This window comes from Scylla paramamosain, unplaced genomic scaffold (genome assembly GCF_035594125.1).
Source record: "Scylla paramamosain isolate STU-SP2022 unplaced genomic scaffold, ASM3559412v1 Contig50, whole genome shotgun sequence".
Classification (NCBI taxonomy): Eukaryota; Metazoa; Arthropoda; class Malacostraca; order Decapoda; family Portunidae; genus Scylla; species Scylla paramamosain.
In genome coordinates this window covers 72501-83922 of record NW_026973715.1, presented here as the reverse complement: position 1 = coordinate 83922, position 11422 = coordinate 72501, and the positions used below count along the sequence as shown (strand labels likewise).

The following is an 11422-nucleotide window of genomic DNA, read 5'->3' as shown; positions in this document are numbered from 1 at the left end:
TTATTTTAATCAGAATCTTGAGGATGATCTTTTTACTGCTGGGATGGCAGTGTTTGGCAATTACTATATTCATGAAATAACACTTGGAAACTGCAATATTTTCCATAAAAGACTGTAAGTGGAAGGTATAAACTCTTTGTTCAATCAATTAAAAAATTGAACAAGTTCTTGAAAATACCAATAACTTTCGCTAAACTGTAGAATCCTTGTGAAACTGTCAACAGCCCACCCTGCCACACACCACCTCACCCTTCACATCACCTCTGTTCAGTCAGTACTAGTGGTGAACACACTCTTGGAAACCCTCACAGCTTTCATTAAACTGATAGAAGGGAGAACTCATGTTGAACTTATGTTGAACAGTCTCCCTGCCACACACACCACCAAACATCCTACTCATTTCCAGATACTGTTTATTTCTGGGCAAAGTACAGTGCCTTTGCAACTCATCGTCTACACAATGAAGGGATCACCAAGGAGATTAATGAGCTGAGTGAACCTAAACCTAATCTAACCCTCAGATGAAGACGTTAATATTACTTCAGTATCATCCAACTCTTCTTATTACCTCACCTAAACTGACTCTTCACCTCACCTCACTTCACCTAACCTGACACAGAGAGAGAGAGAGAGAGAGAGAGAGAGAGAGAGAGAGAGAGAGAGAGAGAGAGAGAGAGAGAGAGAGAGAAGCCCCATAAATAAACAAAACAGACAAGTCCGTTGGCTCTTCCCACCTGTCATGAGTAGCCAGGTATGGGTGGCTTGTCATAGATGTCCTTGAGTGGCGCCAGGATTTCTGTGGCCCCCATGTCGGCTTTCATCGCGGCCTGCAGCTGGCATGCCTCACGCAGCGTTGCCTCTGAGTACACACGACTCCCCCTGCAACAGTCACACCACAAGGATTACGGTAAGCACACACACACACACACACACACACAGAAGACAGTAGGCACCCGCTGAAATAATAATTACTCCCAGTGAGGTCTAAAACACTATTCAGGGGGTGCTGTGAACTTATCATTAAACCCAGCTGTGACCTCATTAAACATTTCTCTTTGTGTCTCACAACACAAGGGGGCAGTCAGAGCCTGCCCTTTAAAGACAACTCTCTTCCTCCACACAAAACTACAAGCACCTAATAACACACACACCCTTCACTCGAAAATTAAAAATTATCATGGCGACTCCTACACCAGCCTCGGAGTTCCCATCTGGGGAGGAGACCTCAAATGTCCCCAAGTCGGACTGCTCTTATGAGGTGTCTTGACACCCCCGTCAACTTTTTTTTCATTAACTTCTGCAATATTCACGGTCTAAGATCTAATTTTCAATCTGTAGAACACCACCTCTCCTCTTCTAAACCTCATCTTCTTTTCCTCACTGAAACAAAGGTGTCTAAGGCAACTGACAGTAACCCCTTTTCTGCTCTCTCCTAATTTCTCTATCCTACTCGCGTGCCCACGCTCCTGAAACTTCAGAGATTTCCACCATCTGGCTACGACTACAGTCACTCTCAAACTAAATTTATCTGTGCTGTATACCTCTCACCTAACTCCTCTGGCTATAAGAAATTCTTTGACTACTTAACTTCCAAAGTGGAGCACATTCTGACTCTCTTCCCTTTTTCAGAGATCTCCATACTTGGAGACTTTAGTGTTCACCACCAGCTTTGGCTTTCCTCTCCCTTCATTGACCATACTGGTAAACTAGCCTTCAACTTTGCTATCCTCCACGACCTAGAGCAATTGGTGCAACACCCTACTCGTCTTCCTGACTGTCTTAGAGATATGCCCAACATTCTTGACTTTTTCCGTTGGGCTCCTCAGATCACAACCTCATATCTGTATCTTGTCTTATTGCTCCAGTCCCTACTCAGGATCCCCCTAAGTGAAGGTGCCTCTAGCATTTTGCCTCTGCTAGTTGGGAGAACCTGAGGAGGTATTTTGCTGATTTTCCTTGGAATGGCTACTGCTTCCGTGTCAGAGATCCGTCTTTGTGTGCTGAGCGCATAACAGAGGTGATAGTGACTGGCATGGAGGCGTACATTCCTCACTCTTTTTCTCGATCAAAACCTTCCAAAGCTTGGTTTAACACAGCTTCTTCTTGTGCTATACATGATAGAGAGGTGGCCCACTAAAGATACTTAAGCCTTCCATCACCAGAATCTCATGCACTTTATTTTTTTCTGCTCAGAACCATGGCAAGTCTGTTCTTCAACTAGCGAAAAAACTCCTTTATTGATAGAAAGTGTGAAAAACTTTCAAGATCTAACTCCCCTTGTGATGTCTGGTATCTAGCTAAAAATATCTCCAATAACTTTGCTTCTTCTTTCTTTCCTTTATTTCAACCAGATGGCATTAGTGCTATCGCATCTATGTCTAAAGCTGAACTCTTCGTTCAAACCTTTGCTAAAAACTCTATCTTGGACGATTCAGGGGTTGTTCCTCCCTCTCCTCCACCATCTGACTACTTCATGCTACCTATTGAAATTCTTCGCAATAATGTTTTTCATGCCCTCGGAAGGCTTATGGACCTGATGGGGTCCCTCCTATTGTTCTCTGAAACTGTGCCTCCGTGCTTGCACCTTGCCTAGTCAAACTCTTTTAACTCTGTCTGTCAACATCTACCTTTCCTTCTTGCTGGAAGTTTGCCTACATTCAGCCTGTTCCTAAAAAGGGTGACCGTTCTAATTCCTCAAACTACCGTCCTATTGCTGTAATTTCCTGCCTATTTAAGTTTTTGAATCTATCCTCAACAAGAAGATTCTTAAACATCTATCACTTCACAACTTCTATCTGATTGTCAGTATGGATTCCGTCAAGGCCGCTCTACTGGTGATCTTCTGGCTTTCCTTACTGAGTCTTGGTCATCCTCTTTTAGAGAATTTGGTGAAACTTTTGCTGTTGAATTAAGCATATCTAAAGCTTTTGATAGAGTCTGGCACAAAGCTTTGATTTCCAAACTACCCTCCTATGGCTTCTATCCTTCTCTCTGTTGCTTCATCTCGAGTTTCCTTTCTGACTGTTCTATTGCTGCTGTAGTAGACAGTCACTGTTTTAATTTTATTAACAGTGCAGCTCCTCAGGGTTCTGTCCTGTCACCCACTCTCTTCCTATTAATCATCAATGATCTAAACCAAACACTCCTACGCTGATGATACCACCCTGCACTTATTCCACGTCTTTTCATAGACGTCCAACCCTAGAGGACTTTACTTCCCTACAGGAAGTAAACCTTTCACGCAGGGAAGCCACAGAGCGCATGACTTTGGATCTCTCTAAAATTTCTGATTGGGGGAGAGCAAACTTAGTATTGTTCAATGTCTCAAAAACTCATGCCTTCATCTATCAACTCGACACAACCTTCCAGACAACTATCCCCTCTTTTTCAGTGACACTCAACTGTCCCCCTCTTCTACACTGAATATCCTCGGTCTGTCCTTTACTTATAATCTGAACCGGAAACTTGACATCTCATCTTTATCTAAAACAGCTTCTAAGAATTTAGGTGTTCTGAGATGTCTCCGCCAGTTTTTCTCACCCCCCCCCTTATCTGCTAACTCTGTACCATCCTTATCCATCCATGTATAGGGTATGTTTCACATGTCTGAGGGAGGTTCTACTCATACTGCTCTTCTAGACAGGGTGGAATCAAAAGCTTTTCATCTCATCAACTCCTCTCCTCTAACTGACTGTCTTCAGCCTCTCTCATCGCCACAGTGTTACATCTCTAGCCTCTTCTGGCCCAATGTGCCATATTTGTCACATACCATATTTAAGGCTGCAATTGCTTTAAACTATAAGTTTTGGAGCTAGAGACCAGTGGGACACATGTGGCACACACTCGGCTCCCGTTTTCTAACATCACTGCCACCTACTGGACGCTTATGTAACTACTAGATGTAAACAGAGGGCGGCTCATCCGGTGGTGGAAACACGTAAGTTTGCTCCTGCAGTTCTCTTACCTGTAATGTTTTTTAGACTACATATGCCTGTCATTAGACTATATTTTTATTGTTTTGAACAGTTACTGGTTCTTAGGAATGCATATTCACCTTTATAGGAAGTAAACAATGTGTGTATGGAATAAATGTTTACTGTGGGTCATATTTGGGTCTTTGGGCAATGAGTGGTAAATATTTGTCTGGGTCAAATATGGCACACACCTCTTGTGTGAAACAATTATTTGTACAATTGCACTAATTTCAGACGAAATGGAGCCTAGCAGATTTTACTCCCATACCAAAGGAGGAAGGAGTGTTATTGCACAAGAACTGCCATATGAGAGTGTAGATGAGGATTCTAGTGATGGTGAAGTTCTCTACCAGCCAAATGAGGAATCCGACACCTCAGATGATTCAGAATCGGGTAAACTAATATATTTGTTTATTTTACATTGAATAAATTCTAATTAAAATTAAATTAGGAACTAAAAGGGTATCACTGCTCAATCAATCAATCAATGAGGGTATAAGCCGAGGGGCGCGTCTCCATGCCAATACTGCATAGTACCAACTTGTACTCAGTCCACACTGGATTGAACTCAAGGGATACTATGTAGCCTAGTATAACCAGACGTAGCCTAAACTAAACTAAACAAACGTCATATCAGCATTATTTAACGAAAATGAAAGTGAACAGGGTCCTGTTTGGCTTGAATAAGACCACTCGCACCTTTCTACACATAATGATAAGAATTTTGGGTAGTTTACATTCACTTACATGTATTTTATTTACAGAAAATGATGCAACCAGTGCCAATAGGGATGATCCACAGCCATCTAAAAGGGGCAGAAAAGAAAGACACATAATCTGGAAGAGTGTAGAGGTTGGACAAAAGAGTACGGAAGTTCCTGAGTGGAAGGGGAAATTGCCCGACGCTACAACAATAAAAACACCACTGGAGTATTTCAAACATTTCTTTGATGACGATCTACTGCAAATGATCGTTGATGAATCAAATTTGTATGCTACTCAGGAGCGAGGAAGTTCTCTAAATCTCACAGTTGAAGAATTAGAGCAGTTCATTGGCACAGTATTGTATTCAACCATTTTCCATTTACCTAGAACCCGCATGTACTGGAAGAAATCGAGTTGGGTGCAACAAATAGCTGAGGTGTTTTCAAGGAATAGATGGGAAGAGATCAAGAAATACATACACTTCAATGACAATTCAAACATGCCTGCACCTACAGATGAGACAAGGGACAAGCTTTTTAAAATAAGACCTATAGTAGATAAACTGCTCCACAAGTTCCAGGCCATTCCACAACAACAAATGTTGTGTATCGACGAACAAATTGTACCATTCAAGGGAAGATCAGGCCTAAAGCAGTATAATCCAAAAAAACCTAACAAATGGGGCTACAAGATCTTTGTACTTTGTGATACAAATGGCCTGGTACATAATTTTGAAATATACACAGGCAAAATAGAGCCCGCACCCAATGAGCCAGACTTAGGCGCAAGCTCAAATATTGTACTAAGACTAACCAGTATAGTTCAAGTCAACATGTCACACCTTCTTTTCTTTGACAATTGGTTCTCCTCGCTTGACCTTGTGATTGAGTTACACAAAAAGGGGATATACACATTAGGAACAGTCAGACAGAATAGACTAAAGGGCTGCAGGCTCATTGATGACAAAAGAATGAAGAAACTTGGACGTGGCACCTATGATGAGAAAAGTGCTACTGTGGAAGGTATACAAGTCGATGTTCTGAAGTGGTGTGACACTAAATGTGTAACATTTATATCAACATATGCTGCTGGAGATCCGCCTGGTGTAGCAGAGAGATGGAGCAAGAAAGAGAAACAATTAATTGATGTGGCATGTCCTAATGTTGTGCTGGAGTACAATAAGTTCATGGGAGGCGTGGACCTACTAGATGGTCTTGTGTCATACTATCGAACTAAGCTCAAGTCAAAGAAGTATTACATGAGATTTTTCTTTCATTTTCTGGATATGGTGACAGTCAATTGTTGGCTACTCTATAGGCGGGATGGGAGAAGCCTTGAAATCCCCCCTAAAAAGCAGATGGATTTGTTAGATTTTAGAGCAGAAGTTGCAGAAGGTCTCCTCAAGTGCAAGAAGGATACAACAAGAACAAAATCACGTAGGAGTAGCTCTGATGTGGAGAAGAAACTCTTGACCAAGAAAAAGAAGGGTCGTGTCGCCCCAACCCCAGCAAAGGATATTCGGATGGACAGTGTTGGACACTGGCCCATCCCTTCTGAACGTCAGAGATGCAAGCACCCAGGTTGCAAGAACAAAGCAACAATAAAATGTTCAAAGTGTCAAGTTCATTTGTGCCTGAACAAGAAAAGTAACTGCTATCTTCTGTTCCACACACAATAAATCCAGCGTTCGGCAAGGCTATTATTGTCTTAGGCAGTAGAGTTGGACATCTTTCAGTTCTGCATATAATTATGTATTTCATATTTATTTTACTGAACTAGTTATTTGGACAAATGGACCAATGGGTCATATTTGTCACATAACAAATATTACTATATAGGAATTGAATATTACAACTTTTATACATATTATGATTATTTTGGCCCAAATAAAGAAAAAAAAACTAATAATTTGTTTAATTTCCCCATTGCATAAAGTTTGGTCCTTAAGAGGCTAGCTGTCTTCTACCGCTAATTTCATGCTAATTGCTCTTCTGATCTTGCTAACTGCATGCCTCCCCTCTTCCCATGGCCTCGTTGCACAAGACTCTTCTTTCTCTCATCCCTATTCTGTCCACCTCTCTAACGCAAGAGTTAACCAGTATTCTCAATCATTCATCACTTTCTCTGGTAAACTCTGGAACTCCCTGCCTGCTTCTGTATTTCCACCTTCCTATGACGTGAATTCCTTCAAGAGGGAGGTTTCAAGACACTTATCCTTCAATTTTTGACTACCGCTTTGGACCCTTTTATGAGACTGGCATTTTAGTGGGCTTTTTTTTTTTTTTTTATTGGCACAAGAGGAGGAGGAATACAAAGGAATACAAAGGAATGAACAGACAGCAACAGCCCTACTGGGCCTAACGAGGCTGTCTGTGTGTCTATTCTACCACTACCACTACAGATTCTAAGAGTTAGAGGCTGGAGGACACTAGAGTTCAAAGGAAGGAAAACAAGAGAGCATAGGGAGAAGGAAAGGCTAAGATGTGATAGGAAAGGATGAAAGAGAAATTATACTATTCACTACAGTAACTAAAAAAAAAAAAAAAGTACGCAAAGTATATTATATGAGGGATTGCTGCGAGGTGATTGTCCAACCTTTGTTTAAAAGTTTCTATTGTATTACTATCGACAATATATGCTGGATGAGAGTTCCAGACACTTATAATTCTATTGAAGAAATAATACTTAGCCTCGTCTGATCTGAAACGCTTACCTATAATCTTGTAACCATTATTTCTAGTGGTGTTGGAACTGTCAATGATGATATAGTTGTTTACATTTACGTTATCAAAGCCCCGACACATTTTAAACAGCTCAGTTAAGTCTCCTCGCATTCGCCGTTTCTCTAAGCTGAACAAGTTGAGTTCCCTCAAGCGCTCCTCATAAGGCTTGTTCCGCAGTCGTGGGATCAACTTGGTAACTCTTCTTTGGACTCTCTCCAGCTTGTCTATATCTTTCTTGTAATGGGGTGACCAGAACTGGACTTGGAAGTGAATTATCGCCTTAACGTAAGCTAACTTCCAATCCTTGGGAACCTTACCGCATTTAAATGATTTGGTGAAAAGCAATGAAAGGGGCTTACAAATTTGAAATCTAGTTTCTTTCAGGACACGTGGTGCAATACCATCTGGGCCGGGGGCTTTGTCAGTTTTCATTTTATCAATTGATTATTTCTTTTTCATGAAAAACGCAGACAATTAAGGGGGTTATGTTGTGGAGCATAAGGAGTGGTTCGGGGATTGTATGAATATTTTCCTCTGTAAAAATTGAAGCAAAATAATCATCCAGTGTGTCCGCGATCTGAGTTTCTTCGGTGACAAAATTACCGTTATCTAGTGTAATTTGATTAATGTGAGATGTAATGACTTTTTTATTTCGAACGTAACCGTAAAATTCTTTGGGATTGGATTTAGCAATGCTTGCAATATACATTTCTAGATTTTTCTTACTCTGTCTAATGAGCTTTTTTGATTCGCGTCGGAGTCTGTCATATTCTAGTTTATCGGCCTCATTCTGAGAGGACAAATATTTACTGTAGGCACGATTTTTCTGCAGTAGTTGTGACTCAGTGTTGTTTGTCCACCATTTAGGTTTGTTTCTCTTGCATGGACGTTTTTTACGCATAGGGATACATGTCTTCACACCATTTTATAAAAAGTAGCTACTTAAATTTCGCCCATGATTCTTCAATGTTACTTTCGCCAAGTTCAGCGTTCCAATCTGCGACAGAAAGAATTGACCTGAGTCTCTCGTAGTCTCCTTTTTTATAAATGAAAACTTTTTCGTTGCTAACAATGTCCTTATATGCTTGAAGGCTGATGTTAAAAGAGACAATCTTGTGGTCACCCGTACTAAATTCAGGACCAATATTAACGTTAGATATGAAGTCATCGTTTGTTGAAAGAACAAGATCTAATATGTTGTCACCTCGTGTGGGTTCTTGAACGTGTTGCTTTAGGGAACATTCTAATAAATTATTATACAAGTCGTGACCAGAGTGAGAGTTAAGTGGATTTCCCCATGAGTTAACAGGTAGATTGAAGTCTCCACAGATGACTATCAAAAGTGTTACTTATTTCAGTAATTTGATCTTGTAAATTCTTATCAGAGGAAACATTGTGAACCGGAGGCCTATAAATAAGACCTATAGCAGTTTTCTTAGAACGTACTCTTAAATGCAAGAAGACTGAATCTATATTGTTAATCTTTTCAGTTTTTAGTATGGTTGGCTGAAGACTGGCTTTCACATACAGCAATACACCGCCTCCTATCCTGTCTTTTCTTTCACTGCTGAACATTTCATAGCCTGGCAAGTTGTATTCCACAAGAAAGTCTCTGTTTGCAGAGTTCAGCCAAGATTCAGTAATACCAATAATGTGATAGTTTTCTACAGCTGCCAGGGTTTCTAAATCTGAAAATTTATTTCTAAGGCTGCGAGCATTGATTAGGCAAGCTTTTATAGTGTTGCACATGGAGGTTGGGTTGTGCGAGGAGTCTACTAAGAGTCTGGAGCTACACGATCTTGCTGGTCTTTTTTTGGTCTGAAAATAGAAACTTTATTACTAAGGAGTCTGCCAAGTCGTGCTGCTCCAATTCCATTCAGGTGTAAACCATCCGGCTGAAACAGAGAAGGTTTATTGTAAAAGTTGTCCCAAAGATTAACAAAGTCTACACCTTCCTCTGCGCAGAGAGAACAAAGACGGCTGTTAGTGCTGAAGGCTCTGTTGTAGAAGGCAGCCGGTGCCCTGGTCCGGGGGAGGATACCTGAAACAATAATGTTATTGGATTTAGCGCTGTATCATCCTCTTGAACTTTTCCATGAGCTCTTCAGACCTAGTGTTTTCGACATCATTTGTACCTGCGTGAGTAATAAAGAGGGTATTATTATTAGATCCGCAGGCTGCCTCGTCGCATGCTGCCGTGATGTCGTCTAAGCGTCCACCAGGCATGCATAGACGCTTACGTGTCCTACGAGCCCTGCCACAGAACTCAGAGAGCTGACCTCTGACTATTGAGTCTCCGACCAGTCTCGTCTCTTGTGCATCTTCCTTTTCTTCAGCTAGGATCTGGTACCTGTTGTGTGTTGAGATGGGCAAAGATTTCTTAACATTAGTGGTGGTGGCACGATTACTGACTAAAGTGAATGGTGACTCTGCAAGCACAGCATGTGGGCGGGCAGGAGCCCCTGGAGTGGAGGAGGCAGGTCTGTCAGGGATGGCAGGAACAACATCTGTGGAGGTGCAACCTGTATTAGAGACAACGAACTCTTTTAGTGCTTCAAGCTGTTGCACGACGTCCTCATACTGCTTGCACTTCTCCTCGTATTTCTCGTTGAGTCTCTCTATCTTACTCTGGAGGTGACACAACCTGCAGGCAGAAGAATTCCGGAAATACTGAGGGGCAAACTTGCCACGACAGGCTTCGCATTGACTGAGAAGAGAAGGCATGACTCATTAATCAGAGCGCTTTTGAAGTTTCAGAAAAGATGTGACCATAAATTGAGCAAATGAAAAGTTTATGCATGGAAATCAGATACTGCTGTGTTAGATGCCTCCAACACTGGGTCTTGAAAATGCCACAAAGACCAATCGCTTGCCTAGAGTCTTGGTCACGAGTGAGACTTTTACAAACCGGCGCTTGCAGCTATGAGGAGGAGGTGGAGGAGGAGGAGGAATGGAAGTAAATTAAAAGATAGAAGATGAGAAATATGAGACAAGATAAATATAGGAGGAAGAGGAAGAATGACCTCTCACTTATCCTAACCCAGTCTGGACCACTCACTTCTTGAAGAGCACTGAGAAGGATGAGCCGAAGCTGACAATGTTGAAGAGGCAACCCAGAGGCAGACTCTTCAGGAACAGAAGAAGTGTTGCCCGGGCACTCTCTATCTTTTGCCCATGCATGCTTCCTGTTGGTGAGGTCAGTTTAGGTTAGGTTAGCACTGCACAACTACAGTACAAACTCACTGAGTCGAACTAATTTTGGGGTTAATTTACGTTAGCTTAGTACAACCTTGCTGAGTTGGACCCTTGAAAATCCCAGTAACTTCCCTCACATCCTGCTTAGGAGTCACAGTAAGGAGTCATTGTTGAACTATTACTGGAAACATGGAAACATCCTTCAAAACCCCAGTAACTCCCTCACAGCCTGCCTAAAAAGCTATGAAAGGCATCATATCTGCTTAGTCCTGCACTGACAAGCCTTCCAGCATCCCATCATATCAGTTCTTGGGTCCTACTGACCTTGTCCAGCTGTCCCACCTGCCTCCACCTCACCTGAGCGGTCGATGACAAAGATAATCTCATTCCTGCTGGAGTAGGTGTTGGTGGGCACCTCTGGGAAGAGGTTCAGCATGAGCAGGTCATCCTTCATGATCCCAGTGGCAGAGCGTTCACCGGTCTCCCGCAACAGGTGGGGCCGGTAGGCACTCCTGTAGTACACCAGCATGCTCCAGTCGTGGTCGCAGCTGAACCCTCCGTCCTGGCTCATCTGCGGCATGGACAGGAGATTAGGTTGGTGCATGGGTTAGGTTAGGTTATGCTGCAATAGGTCAGGGCATCAGTTGGGTTAGGTTGCAATGCTGGATCAGCTGATGTTATTTTTATGGACAGAAGAAAGAAAACAAGACCTAAAAGGTTTATGAACGTAGGGAAGGAATTACAACACACACAAACACACACACACACACACACACACACACACACACACACACACACACACTGAAAAAAATTAAGAAAGTACTT

At 42.0% G+C, this 11422-nt stretch overlaps 2 protein-coding genes across 2 annotated transcripts in view; one reads left to right on the top strand and one right to left on the bottom strand.

Moving 5' to 3' along the window:
• Positions 1-737: 737 nt before the first annotated feature.
• Positions 738-11422, bottom strand: part of LOC135098208 (von Willebrand factor A domain-containing protein 5A-like) — a 25900-nt gene continuing 15215 nt past the window's right edge. Inside the window, exons 7-9 of the mRNA XM_064000451.1 lie at positions 10955-11168; positions 10461-10587; positions 738-879 (exon numbers count right to left, since the gene is read on the bottom strand). Coding sequence (XP_063856521.1) covers positions 738-879; positions 10461-10587; positions 10955-11168 — 483 coding nt within the window. The remainder of the gene's footprint in view (positions 880-10460; positions 10588-10954; positions 11169-11422) is intronic.
• Positions 3944-6564, top strand: LOC135098201 (piggyBac transposable element-derived protein 3-like). The gene is made up of 2 exons (XM_064000441.1): positions 3944-4367; positions 4739-6564. Exons 1-2 carry the CDS (start codon positions 4214-4216, stop codon positions 6355-6357), a joined length of 1773 nt encoding a protein of 590 aa, XP_063856511.1. The 5' UTR covers positions 3944-4213; the 3' UTR covers positions 6358-6564.